This window comes from Haliotis cracherodii, unplaced genomic scaffold (genome assembly GCF_022045235.1).
Source record: "Haliotis cracherodii isolate W230 unplaced genomic scaffold, xgHalCrac1.p SCAF_10, whole genome shotgun sequence".
Lineage (NCBI taxonomy): Eukaryota > Metazoa > Mollusca > Gastropoda > Lepetellida > Haliotidae > Haliotis > Haliotis cracherodii.
The window spans coordinates 16,222,850-16,237,192 of record NW_027266265.1 but is presented as its reverse complement, the minus strand read 5'-3'; the positions used below and the strand labels follow the sequence as shown (position 1 = coordinate 16,237,192).

The window sequence follows — 14,343 nt, the reverse complement described above, 5'->3', positions numbered from 1 at the left end:
TACATTACTTCTGTCTTCATCAACACTCAGTCTGCAATGTAGTTATGATATTCAAATGTACTTTGTCTTTTCTGATAGATCTTGACGTTGAGCTTTAACGTGTATATTGAATCACTCGTATTTTTTTTATGTTGTCAGTTATTGTTTTACCCATTAATTAGTTCTGTTTGGAGCAAATCCCAGTCTACAATGCAAATTATAACACTCATAAATTTAAATAAGATAATTTTTGCCCTACAGATAAAGATGTATCCACCAGAACGGCGGAAGTGTAGAAAACTACTCTCCCCCGTACTCGAGGCGGACGAGCGTGAATCTAAACTTCCAAGTCCAAGAACACCAGACGATCATCAAGATTTACTTGGTAGGAATTCCTAATCCAATCCTACTAAACAAATTAAATGCAAAATGAATAGAAATATGATTACCTGGTGTTTGCTGAAAGCAATTACAGTTACACTCCAAGTATGATTTATCTTAATATAATCAAATAATTCCTGACTCAAAATGTCAGGCACTCCACCCCATTCACAAACAGTGGAATGGCGTCGGGATTTTGTACTATTATTTTGTTGTTGTTCCAGTTCAATACATGGACCTGAAATCCCAAGTCGGAGATTTGGAGGAAAGGTAGGCACAATTTCGTTTGATATTCATGCACGTTCTTCCCATGTGATAAGTCATAGAACTTGAGCATTTTAGTTTAATCTAGAACCGACACCATCTTATTCTCCGTCGGCCTTTGTTTGACCACGTTTTAATTTTAAAGATAAAATAAGTTTGTGAAACGATATTTTTTTAATTTGGGGCAAAATATCTTTTAAAATAAAGAGTCTTCATTTTCAGTCTTCTCGATCACCTTTTGAATGAGAACCAGAAGCTGAGAGAAGAGAACGAGCGACAGGCCCGACAACTCCGGGAGGAAAACACGTTAAGGCAGAAAACTGAGTCAGAGAGACAGGACTATAGGTTGGAGTATTTCAACTATCGTCTCAGTTACACAATGGCGCAGGCTGAGGTCCAGGAACTGAAGCAGACGCTAGAGGGACTGGCGGGGTATTGGGAGAAGGAGAAGCAGACAGAGATGGAGCAGAGGAAGAAGCTGGAGGAAGAGCTGGCAGCTCTCCAGCGCCAGACTGCCCCTCTGACCTGTCACACTCCTGCCAATAAGCGGACCAGTTCCTCCAGCGTCGGTCCTCCAGTTCAACCAAGGAAGGCTCGAAGACCTTACACAGGAAAGTCTAAGGACAAGGTTCCAAGCAATATCTCACATGTCAAGACAGACTTGTCTGCTTCCGGTGACAAATTGATGATGGCTAAAGATAAGAATGAAACCAAGTTGAAGGTCACTTCCAGTGTAAGATCAATTCTGAAAGACACCAAGAGAGGACAGGATGCTGAAAAGAAACCAACCCGATCCTCCAGGAACCTTTCTGTTAGATTCAGAAAGGAAATGCCAATTGGAAAGATCCGTCACGAAATGTAATTACGACCCTCGCCATAAGGAACAAACTTTATAAACTATTTGATTGTTGGTTCTTTAATTCATATTGATTTCACGTTTTTGTAATTCCGTGTGTAAGATAATCGCAGATTGTGTGTTAGTGTTCCTTTGTTCAAGTCGGAATATTATATCGAGTTACTGAAGAAACTGATTTATGTTTTTATTTACAACTTAAACAACTATACCTCCTGACATGTGGGAGTCAACTTTTCAGCTCTGATCAGGTTAATACATACTCGTCGCGCCCCAAAGTCGTGGATCGATGCTCACACTTTCTACCACTGGTTAGTCGGATCCCACTGCATACAGTTTCACAATTCACGGGAAGTACAAGACGTTGAATAGTTTTCAGTAACTTTTAAATTAATGTGGTCCCAGTCTGTCTCACATAAGTGTGTCCCCAGTCTGTGTGATGTTAGTGCCCAAAGTCAGTCGGACATTGAAGTCTTTCATAGGCACTCAGAAATTGGAAGAATATGAATACATGACACCAGTGTCTGAAACTCAGCCAATCTCATTAAAATTAGATCTTAGTTCTCGCTACTGCTAAATAAAGTTCTGAGGACATTGCATTAGGGGTCACGTCAGAACGACCTTTCATCCGACCAATTAGAGCGTCACTTACCAGATCATGAAAGTTACAGTCGGAATGTGATGACTAATCATGCAACCTCGAAAACAATAATACGGGGTATTCCGAACCATAGTTACGGGCTTAACGACCGAATCCATACATTCTAGACCATCTATTAGCCATTCCACAATGTTCTTTTGTTCAGGTTTCAGATTTGTAATCGAGAATTTGTCAAAATATGTTTGGAAGCGTAGTCGCTAATTTGAAATTAGTGCCGTAAAGCACGAAAAGCTGCCTTCTGATTGGCAAATGTCGACTTCTTGTCAGTCATTCCATTGGTCGATCAGAGCTCGGTCTGACGTGACCCTTAATGGGGTGTTCTCAGATCTTTGTTTAGCGGTCGCGAGAACTAAGATCTGATTTTTATGATATTGGAAACTCAGCATACAGTGCTTTTTCGCACAATGAGGTAACAATGCAGTGACGTCAAAAATTTTAAGAACTTTAAGACACTAAGCAATGCATAACCTGATGTAAGATAGGAATAAATTCACTTTGGTTAATAAATAACGCCATATCTTGACTCAAGATCATTATTCCTTATTCATATAGTGAAAAAACACAAACAATTCCTGAAATAACGGATGGTGATGTGCTTGTTCCTTTTAATAAACACTACATTATGAAAATGGTCCACTCTTGGCACATCTGCCCGGGTTAGTAGTTTCTACTTTTATAGTCAGTTAACTCCCTTGCCTCGGGAAGATGACTCTGTCAGGGTAGACTGCAAAGTTCCATCAAGAAATATTGAATGGTTTATGAGGTATGCTCTAAACCCTCATTTTAACCTTAGTCCAGTTAGTCATTGCCTTAGATATACAAAATAAAAAAATATAAAGTTTCACAAAGAAACGAGAAACGGTTTATAAAGGATGCCAATTTGATTTGGAAGTGCAAGAAATATAACTAAAAGAGCTCCTGAATAGCAAAAGGCACCAGTTCAATGCATGCCTGCATGACGTGTGTACAGATGATCATTAAGAAATATTGAACGGGTTATCAGTTATGCTCAGGAAACGAACCCTAACCTCATTTGAAACTAAGATCAACTTGTTGCCATTGAAACTCAAAACAATGTAACATTCTAAAATTCCTTAATACATAAAACACCAGTTCAATGCATGCCTGATGTCTATACAAAGTTTCATGATGACACATAGAACAGTTTATGAGTTATGCTCTGGAAACAACAGATGGATGGTCGGAGCCAGTTTCTATATCCCCTGAAAACGTTGTTTGGGCTGTCAACCCCCTTTTGGTACGTGGGATTCGGGGGTCTATTTGTGGAGTATTCAGGACTCAGCAGTGTGGTTTGTTTGTTTGTTTGTTTGTTGATTAACGCCCCACTCAGCAATATTTTAGCTATATGACGACGGTCTGTAAATAATCGAGTCTGGACCAGGCAATCCAGTGACTGATGTCATGAGAATCGATCCACGCAATTTGGATACGATGACATGCATCAACCCAGTCAATGAGCTTGACCACCCGATCCCGATAGTGGCCTCTTATGACAAGCATGGCCGCCTTTTACGGCAGGTATGTGTTGCTGAAGACCTATTCTACCCCGAATCTTCCAGGGTCAGCAGGGTCAGCAACTCAAGTCCTATTCGGTACGCAGATTCAACAGTTAAATATTCCTTTATATATATTCTGTTTTCGATATTGTTACCGTAAAATAATTTCATACTTTGAAGTCTAGACTGTTTCTTTCATGCTGATTGGCTGAATGGGTAGTCACGTGATCTGATATTTGGAGTTCACACACCTGTGAACGGACAAAAAATGTTCACACGATGTGAACAATTTCGTGTGAACTTTTGCCGGAACTACTTTCCGGTGTTTCCCCGAATTCTCGATCGGTGTTTTACGATCAACTCGTTTTCCTAATTTTTTTTAACCCCTGCATTTATCAGCAATTTAATGAATTTAGTATTTTTGACTGGTCTTGTAACATTTCATCTGACGTATAAATAAATAAATGCTTTGGTTCTGGCGTTGATGTCGTCATGCTGCTACATGAAACAAAATGGATTGTCCTTACGGTGATTTGGATATGGAATGGTTATCTTTCAATACTAATAAAGCAAGTAAAGAAAGTTTATTCTGTAAAATTACTGAGGTGAACGAAATCGATATATTGAGCGATACTGACTTTGATGCCTTGTTTTCGGAAACGACAGGAATCTAACCACAATGAAAACAATGTAGTACCCTGCTCAGATTTGGCCGCTGACACAGAGCAAACGCGACTGCTCCTGATCAATCCCAAACTAAAACGTACCGATTCACTATTGCATCGGGGGAAAAAATCTAAGATTTTGAGAAACCATAAAACATAAATTTTAAAAAAATAATGTTTGCCCGTTTTACCGATTGATCATCGGAGACGAAAAAATATCCGTAGACGGACTTAGAAATCTACTATTCCGGGTTCTGAGTTTGCCGACCTTCTCCGAGCATTTAGCAGGAATATGATTAATATAGTATTTTTGCCTTTCTCTTGTAATTTCGTCTGACTTAAAAATAAATAAATGCTTTGGTTCTGGTGTTTAATGTCGTATAGCTGCTAGGCCTAGATGAAACAAAATGGATTGTCCTAACGGTGATTTGGATATGGAATGGCGATCTTTCAATACCAATAAAGCAAGTGAAGAAAATGAATTCTGTAAAATTACTGAGGTGAACGAAATTGATTTATTAAATGAGCGATATTGACTTTGATGCCTTGTTTTCGGAAATGAGAGGAATCTAGCACCAATGAAAAAACTATGTCGTACCCTGCTCAGATGTGGCCGCTGACAGATCAAAGCGACTGCTCCTGATCAATCCCAAACTAAAACCCGAATTACTATCGTATCGGGAAAAAAATCCAAGATTTTGAGAAACCATAAAACATATAAAGGTAAGGAAAAAACTTAAATTAAAACAACAAAAAAACAACAACACGTGCCTACCTGTTTTGGTCATCAGAGACAATATCCGTTGACGGAATTACCATATTCTGGTTTCTGAGTTGGCCGACCTTCTCCGTGCATTTGAGGCCGAGAAGCAGCGGCACATGAGGAATGACGGGGCACAGAAATGGAGACAGTAGGCCCATCTCAGGTGACAAGAGACACCAGCTAAGCAAAGTATTACAGCAAACACGACAAATCCCAAACTCCAAATATAACACATCCTGACGTTGAAAATGAACACAAAACACACAAGTTTCAGAGCACTCCGTTCAATCCCCTCCAGTACATTCCGCATCGTCCGAATTGGTTTGCGATTATCCAAATACAAGCAACACATGCATAAATCGGTGATATTCACAATTTGCTAGTGTCATGAGAGAGTTCACGCGTTTTTCATAACTGCTCCATAAACGTCATTTTCAACAGCAGTAAGTATACATTTCATTCTCATGCTCCCGTTCGACTCGAAATGCACCGCTTTACAAACTTATGTGACGTCATATATAAATCCGCGCTTGAAGGTTGACCTCGCCTCGGTGCATCGAGGCCATGTTTCTATTTTTGTTCACTTTGCTGTAACCTATTTTTAAGATTTGATTTATCCCAAATATTGTTTGTAAATTTGTTCAGAGAAAGAAATTATGTTGACATATTTCTAGATTATGTTGTATATACTTAGTCTGTTTTTCTGTACGATATGTTCATTTCAGAGACTAGATGTTAGTCTAGTATATACTTAGAGAACTATTTTTCTTTGCGTAACTGAGTATGAGTGGGGCGCCTGAGTGGGGAAAAGTGACCGAGAGCCGGCAAATACCGACAAAATAACATTGTTGCAATGTTCTTCGGCGAAACCAGAGGACTTCAAATTTAAGTAAACATTGTTACGATATTTTTCGGCGAGACCAGTAAACTACAAAGTATGAAATTACAGGAATTCGCAAGCTCGGAGGTTCACACAGTTTAACCTGCGCTTTTAAATCGTTCACACTTCAAAGAACCAATCCAAACTGACGTTCAATTCTTAATTAACTTCAAAATGCACCGTTCATGAGATGGGCTCGCAACTTGACGTCGTAAATTCGACGATGTTATTTTTGAGAGGGAAGTAAGTGTCCAGTGAGTTGTTCCCCATTGATGTAGCTGGACAGCGCAGATGAACGCAAAGCGCCCCTTGTGGTCTACTCTCCCTGGAGTGTTTATTTCCTAAATATGGACGCGTATTATATGTTAAGACTAACATTTAGTCTCTGAAATCTTATATTACACAATATCCTTCTTGACTCTAAAAATAAAAAAAATTCCCTATGCTGTGGAATAGAGCTAGCTTGAGCTGGCTAGACTTGCTTTTGTATGCATTTCTAGATTATTATTTTTTCATAAAATAAATATATTCCACGGTCATGGTGCAGCACTAATTATATGTGAGTGATGGCCAAAGCTGCGCCGTGCACAGCGAACATTGTCAGTGACGTCATACACAGAGACAGAGGAAATGACGTCATAGAATGGTTCCATGACGACGTTGATGGTTCCCTATCAGTCGCTGACAGAACTTGGTGGTGTTCAGACGTACACGTGTTGGTCTTACAAAACTTGACATTAGTTGCTGGCCTGTGTCTACTTGCACAAGTCTACACCTCATCTCAGTATTAGGTAAGCAATGCCAGTTTAACTCCTACAGTTGGTTTACTTTGTCTTTTTCTGATATATTTTGTTTGCTAACCCCTTTTTACATCTATATTGCACGGCAGTGCGTTTCTTTATCCGTACATTACTTCTGTCTTCATCAACACTCAGTCTGCAATGTAGTTATGATACTCAAATGTACTTTGTCTTTTTCGGATAGATCTTGACGCCTTCCTGTAACGTGTATATTGAATCACTCGTATTTTTTATGTTGTCAGTTATTGTTTTACCCATTAATTAGTTCTGTTTGGAGCAAATCTCAGTCTGCAATGCAAATACTAACATTCATACATTTAAATAAGATATATTTTTGTCCCACAGATAAAGATGTATCCACCAGAACGGCGGAAGTGTAGAAAACTACTCTCCCCCGTACTCGAGGCGGACGAGCGTGAATCTAACCTTCCAAGTCCAAGAACACCGGACGATCATCAAGATCTACTTGGTAGAAATTCCTAATCCTATCCTACTAAACAAATTAAATGCAAAATGAATAGAGATATGATTACCTGGTGTTTGCTGAAAGCAATTACAGTTACACTCCAAGTATGATTTATCTTAATATAATACATTGATTCCTTACTCAAAATGTCAGGCACTCCACCCCATTCACAAACAGTGGAATAGCGTCGGGATTTTGTACTATTATTTTGTTGTTGTTCCAGTTCAATACATGGACCTGAAATCCCAAGTCGGAGATTTGGAGGAAAGGTAGGCACAATTTCGTTTGATATTCATGCACGTTCTTCCCATGTGATAAGTCAAAGAACTTGAGCATTTTAGTTTAATCTAGAACCGACACCATCTTATCTCTGTCGGCCATGTGACTATAACGTAGGACACATTTGCCGTTACTTCCCTGCCTTTGTAGACCACGTTGTAATTTTAAAAATAAAATAAGTTTGTAAAACGTTATTTTTTTAATTTGGGTCAAAATATCTTTTAAAATAAAGAGTCTTCATTTTCAGTCTTCTCGATCATCTTTTGAATGAGAACCAGAAGCTGAGAGAAGAGAACGAGCGACAGGCCCGACAACTCCGGGAGGAAAACACGTTAAGGCAGAAAACTGAGTCAGAGAGACAGGACTATAGGTTGGAGTATTTCAACTATCGTCTCAGTTACACAATGGCGCAGGCTGAGGTCCAGGAACTGAAGCAGACGCTAGAGGGGCTGGCGGGCGACTGGGAGAAGGAGAAGCAGACAGAGATGGAGCAGAGGAAGAAGCTGGAGGAAGAGCTGGCAGCTCTCCAGCGCCAGACTGCCCCTCTGACCTGTCACACTCCTGTCAATAAGCGGACCAGTTCCTCCAGCGTCGGTCCTCCAGTTCAACCAAGGAAGGCTCGAAGACCTTACACAGGAAAGTCTAAGGACAAAGTTTCAAGCAATCACTCACATGTCAAGACAGACTTGTCTGCTTCCGGTGACAAATTGATGATGGCTAAAGATAAGAATGAAACCAAGTTGAAGGTCACTTCCAGTGTAAGATCCATTCTGAAAGACAGCAAGAGAGGACATGTTGCTGAAAAGAAACCAATCCGATCCTCCAGGAACCTTTCTGTTAGTTTCACAAAGGAAATGCCAGTTGGAAAGACCCGTTACAAAATGTAATTACGACCCTCGCCATAAGGCACAAACTTCATAAACTGTTTCATAAGCGTTTTGTAATTCAGTGTGTCAAATAATCACTGATTATATGTCAATGTTCCTTTGTTCATGTCTGAATATTATATCGAGTTACTGAATAAACTGACTTATGTTTTTATTTACGTTAATACTATACCTACTGACATTTGGGAGTCAAGACTGTCTGACAACAGTAGTCTTTGACTTTCTAAATAATCAACAAGGATCAAACCCTGAGAGCCAGAACTTTCTTCCCTTATCTTGAAGACTTGAATTTCTTTGACAACGGAAAAATGGTGCCATTCCATGGATTGGTGTTTTGACTCATAGATCATTGTGTTTTGATCATAGATCATTGTGGTAGATGTTTCATTGCCCGTTACTAATGTCATCTTCTTATCTCAATTGTGTGGATTGATGCTCATGTGAATCACTGGATTGTCTGGTCCAGACTCTATTATTTACAGACTGCTGTCATATAGCTGGAATATTGCTGAGTGCAGCAATAAACAACAAACAAACAAACTTATGTCTTCTTGAATTTCTCAATTAGCTCTAAATTTTCTCTTATCTTATTATCAATTCTTTTTTCCTTTAGATCAGAATTTAGAAACTTTGGCACCCAAGCTGATATCTTATTCATCTGTAAATGATCATGATTAATGGTTTCAGTGGATCCATGGCTTAGACCTGCGTGTTCCTCAAGTTTAGCAATGGTAGTACGTCTATCTGACAGTATATATTCTCTTTCCTTGATTGCATCTTCATTGATGGAAGCTGAGTGACGTCCAGACCTAGGGTCTTCATCAAGGCTCCAAGCCTTCAACATAGCTGCCCAATGCTTCCAGGGAAAGGAAAAAAACATATAAAATTCCTAAATAGCCAAAAATACCAGTTAAATGCATGCATGGTGTCTATACAAATTTTCAGGAAGACACATTGAACAGTTTATGATTTAGGCTCTGAAAACGAAATGTGATGGTTGGACAGATGGAGCCAGTTTCTAGATACCTACGAAATGTTGTTTGGGTGGGTATAAGCTAAGCAAGGACCTGTCAAACAACAACAAAAAAAAATCATACACATACTCTTTATTTGATAATTTCACTGTCATGAAACGTAAAATGTCCACAGTCATATCAAGGGCTGTCATAAGTCTAGGGGACTCGGCTGGAATGATTTGGGAGGGTCACCTAAAACAAGGAAAAGTCCATGAAAACCATTATATTGTTCAAGTACTTTTTACAACTAATATTGGGGAGAGCCAGGGAAAACCATGAACAAGCACTTGTGGAGGGTCCCCCCCAAAGGAGAAATACTTCAGGAGAAACACCTCCAGGGCTCTCCCTGCAATAATCCACTGACTGGTCCCTATACATATCTCTCTCAACAAACCCATATGTATAATAGTAAATACATCACTGGTTCAAACAGAAATATACAGTATATGCAGACAAATCAAGATATAACAAGGCAGATACAGCACCATGCAGGCTATACACACTTATTCCTTTGGGTTGATAAATAACATCATCAGTCATGTGAACAAGTGTCGACATAACCAATTGATTTGATTATCCCTATGGTTTGTTACATATATCCCAAGTTGTCGGATGAATTCTGATAAAGCAAGAAGAGAGAGACTTTTCGAAGGTTCCATGTAAAGTCTATGTATGTAATCCTCTCACTTATTCACAAAAATCTTCATCCTGCTCGTAAGTAAGCAATATCTACTCCGAAAATGAGCATTAACACCATTTTCAGTCTAGTCAAAGTTGTTGCCTTGGAAACTTGAATTTATATTTTCAAACTATCAAAAGTTCACCTCCAAACCTATCTATGTGCAATGTTTGGTGAAGAAATATTGTATGGTTTTCTAGATCTGCTCCAGAAACAATATCTTGCACACATGGACACACGGGCGTACAGACTGTGTCCATTTTAATAACCTTCTGCAAAACACTTTGCAGGTAGGATGGTATTGCTAGACTGAAATTGCAACTTTACCATTAATAATCTAAAATAAAAACAAAGAAGCCAGCAAAGAAAAAGATAACCCTTTAAAGTGCTTTACTATGCTCAGTGATCAAATCTCATCCAGAATGTTGTCTTCCAATAAACACCACAAACAGCAATAACCTTGCATGACTGTCAGACAGTGCAAGCACATGGTAATGTGTTAGTCGTACAGAGAATGGGAATACATATGTATATTACACAAACTTCCTGTTGAATACTTCAGAACTGACTTCACTATGTTTTGGCGTTTATGGAGGTATAATTGTAAAAAGCAGTGTGCACACTGTTTCTATGTTCCATAAACATAAAACCATACTGAAGTAATTTCTTATCAATACAAATGTAAGCAATGATAAATTCACCGACTGCTTTTTTAATCATTAACAAAAACACTGTAGACAACAAAATGAAATCAGTGACATCACTCAGCGAAATAATGCAACCCAAGCCCATTATTAGCCAATCAGGAAACAGTAATCCATATTGGTCTAATATGTGTGTTTTTGTGTGTGCATGAGGTGTGCATGCGTGTGTTTTATAGGTTAGCCAATCAAATGCCCAAATTGTAACATAGCCAATAATTTTATTTACAGGAAAACGAAATGAGTCATCAGAAGCTGACACATCCCTTGGGATGGAAATGTCAAATAACAAAATTTCAGAATTTGGTAAAAAAAATTATGAAACATTCCTCCCACATGAAACTGCGATGTCGTGATATAACTGGAATACTGTTCAAAGATATGTTAAACCCAACTCACTCATTCCTGGGCAGAATTAAGTTATGATTAGAAGAAAAAGGACAATTTTCAGAAGAACATCTTCTTAAAGAAGGATTCAACTATGTGCAAGTCCCTGATTTTATGAATTTGTTCATGTCTTTCATTATGCGGATGTTATGGGCCTTGTCATGAAGAAATAATAAGTTCCAAAACATAACACAACCTAGCACTGATTATTTCTACTTTCAAAATGGACTGATGGACTTGCTCATCACAATATCCTCCTGCAGTTTATGCTGAACGTAAAAAACCCATACTGACACATCGGATCTAAGAACCAAAAGAATCAATAAAAAACAAATTCACAAAAATGTATAACAAAGGAAAATACAAACAGGTGAGGCAGTTATTAAAGGAAGTGTTTATTACAGGTGTGTTGCTCAATGTTATTTAACATGCCATGAGGATACATGTAGTTTCATAAGGGTGTGAATTTTCCATCATATAAGTGATGGCTAAGTACAATCAAAATATATATTTGGGTAACCAGATACTATTTTACCAATACACATAATTCACCTAAGGACAGTTAAGTCCTAAAGTGTTGTTTAAATGACCTTGGTCAAAATTGCTTGGTTTGTGTTATAAGTGAATAACAGGGGGGGCGGTCGGGTAGCCTAGTGGTTAAAGCGTTTGCTCATCACTCCGAAGGCCCGGGTTCGATTCCCGACAGGGGTACTAATTGTGAAGCCCATTTCTGGTGTCCCCCCGCCGGGATATTGCTGGAATATTGCTAAAAGCGGCGTAAAACCATACTCACTCACTCACTCACTGAATAATAGGGAAACAGGAAATCTACAGGCTACAATTCATTGTAACAAAATGTGGGCCATTAATGTGGTCCTTACAATCTACAGTTTTGTCACGGTTATCTTTTAAGAACTTCAGTACCACTGGGCTACAAGAATAGTACAGGAACAGATTTTGAAGGTTGATGCTTTGGAAATGTTACAAACACTTCCTAAACAAATATTATTTGAACAGTGTTAAAAAACATCTTGTTGCAACAAGAAACTTGTGTTGTACAAGGAAACTGACTTGCCAGTTGAGTCTACTTCTGCACAGGGGACAAACTACAAATGTATTTGTTTTTTATTCGTATTTGACATATTATTACACATCATTTTAACATGTACTTACCTTAATATTTTCAGTTTCTAAGTTAAAACAATCATGATTGTAAAACTTGAGTTAAATAGTGTTAAATAGGGCTGCATGATACGTCATATACTTTGTATTGCAATACTTATTTGCTGGTACAATCCCTTACTTTAAGAACAAATATCTAAAGACTCCAAAGTTTCTGTTCATTCCCGATACATCAAATAAACTTCATAACTTATAACCTTCAAAATAAAACTGCAAATAAGGCAAAATATAGTGAAATAAAACATAAAAGAAGAAACATGCTGCTTTCTTGAATGATAACTACAAACGAGTATATCCCTTTCTGTATATTTTATAATCTATTATGACTAAAGATTTGTTGTTTTAACTGGCAGAATGAAACACTTTGAAGTCCATGCACTAGCTAATAAGTGAAAAACTTACAAAGCCTTATCTTGGAGTTGAATTAATTTTTAGAACTGAAAATCCACAAGACAAGTTAGCACTGAAGGATAGCAATGTTAGTCCAAATGTCATTTAAAACATGTACCACAGTACTTTCATTTCCAGAATAATGTACATCATTACGTGCAGATGAAAGGTAGAGTCAAAACTCACTAGTCTTCCTGAAGCACTATGCCTGATTCAGCAATATTCCAGGGTAGACTGTAAATAGCTCAGTAGACAACAGATACCAAATCCATGTACAATGTAGTCACTTTGTACAAGCACTGGATGTACTGGAGTACTCACAAAGAAGCTCCAGGAGGAAGCACTATGACTGGAGAACACAAATATAACACAACTCAAGTGTAGGTTGACGTGAAGGAAGTGTTTAAGGAAGTGTTAAGGAAGCAGTTCAAAAAGAAGTTTTCATGAAGTTGCGTGCAATGCTAACATCAACACACAAAGAAAAGTTTTGGAACAGGAAAAATCTTTCTTCTGTTTCATCTTTAATACCAAAGACGGTGATGCTGTTCATTTTCCGAGTGAAATAGGATAAACAGAGCTGTTATTTGTAGTCCTCATCTCTTAAAACCATGTGACTGTAACTGTCATGAGACACACTTTCAAGAGGCAAGGTGCTTATGAATGAATCCAACATTCCAATCCTACAAAAAACAAACTTATCATGGTCCAATTGACAACAAGTTAAGACAATGAGTTATGGTAGCACCAGAGACAGGACACTATCTTGGCTCACTAGAATCATTACATATTCTGTCCATAAGGTCAACATTGATTGAAGTTTCCAGCAATTCACAATAGCTAACCATACATATTCATCAGTAATCAAGTGATAGGAAAACAATAATTTACTTTTAAGCTTAAGTTATCAAGTCATCAAAACCTGGGTACAAAATCAGATGTTACAGATGTCAGCTGACTTCATTAATTTGTCTGTACAAACAGTAAACTACAGTTATAACCAACTCAAAGGGACCACTCATTTTAGTTTGTTATAACCATAGTTTGTTATAAGCATATATACAGCAAATGGACAGGAACAAACAACAGTTTGTTATGTCCGTCAGTTCATTATAAGCGCTTTTGTTATAAACATAGTTTACTGTATAAACAAATAACTAAGCAAGCACAGAAATACAAATAACTTAGCAAGGACAGAAATATAGTAAAGCTATCTGTCATCCTCGTCTTAATTTTATTGATAATTATGTATATGAATTACACCTTCAAGTCTTCACAAGTTGGAGTTATTTTATTATACATGTTGACATACAACAAATATTCTTTCTGAAGAGTCAAAACCCCATGCTCCAGGATACACCTATGAAGTGAAACTTGAACAACAGAACAGTTGCGAGCTCATTTTGGCCAAGATGGCCACCAGCAGTCATTAATTTGTTCTAAACATGTTGCCTTGAAAGATTAAAAATGTACAAACTTACTTGTAAAGACTTTCACAAATACAACCAACTGTCAGTCCGGCTATTACAAGAATCGATTTACCAGACATTTAACAAACTTCTTGTTTAGATGGTTAATCACCATCCTCGATTATCC

General features: G+C 38.0%; 2 protein-coding genes across 2 annotated transcripts; both read left to right on the top strand.

The window, feature by feature from the left end:
• Positions 1–246: 246 nt before the first annotated feature.
• LOC139454123 (centrosomal protein of 83 kDa-like) lies at positions 247–1,486 on the top strand. Its single transcript, XM_071235642.1, has 3 exons — positions 247–364; positions 585–630; positions 847–1,486. Exons 1-3 carry the CDS (start codon positions 247–249, stop codon positions 1,484–1,486), a joined length of 804 nt encoding a protein of 267 aa, XP_071091743.1.
• Positions 1,487–7,114: 5,628 nt separating this feature from the next.
• Positions 7,115–8,395, top strand: LOC139454127 (uncharacterized). The gene is made up of 3 exons (XM_071235647.1): positions 7,115–7,232; positions 7,453–7,498; positions 7,756–8,395. Exons 1-3 carry the CDS (start codon positions 7,115–7,117, stop codon positions 8,393–8,395), a joined length of 804 nt encoding a protein of 267 aa, XP_071091748.1.
• The last annotated feature ends 5,948 nt before the right edge of the window (positions 8,396–14,343 follow it).

Excerpts from the sequence above, each read along its gene's own strand:
- LOC139454123 (XM_071235642.1), top strand. The coding sequence starts at position 247 with ATGTATCCACCAGAACGGCGGAAGTGTAGAAAACTACTCTCCCCCGTA. Across the intron at positions 365-584 it reads CGATCATCAAGATTTACTTG|TTCAATACATGGACCTGAAA; the intron begins GTAGGAATTCCT and ends TTGTTGTTCCAG. Across the intron at positions 631-846 it reads GTCGGAGATTTGGAGGAAAG|TCTTCTCGATCACCTTTTGA; the intron begins GTAGGCACAATT and ends CTTCATTTTCAG.
- LOC139454127 (XM_071235647.1), top strand. The coding sequence starts at position 7,115 with ATGTATCCACCAGAACGGCGGAAGTGTAGAAAACTACTCTCCCCCGTA. Across the intron at positions 7,233-7,452 it reads CGATCATCAAGATCTACTTG|TTCAATACATGGACCTGAAA; the intron begins GTAGAAATTCCT and ends TTGTTGTTCCAG. Across the intron at positions 7,499-7,755 it reads GTCGGAGATTTGGAGGAAAG|TCTTCTCGATCATCTTTTGA; the intron begins GTAGGCACAATT and ends CTTCATTTTCAG.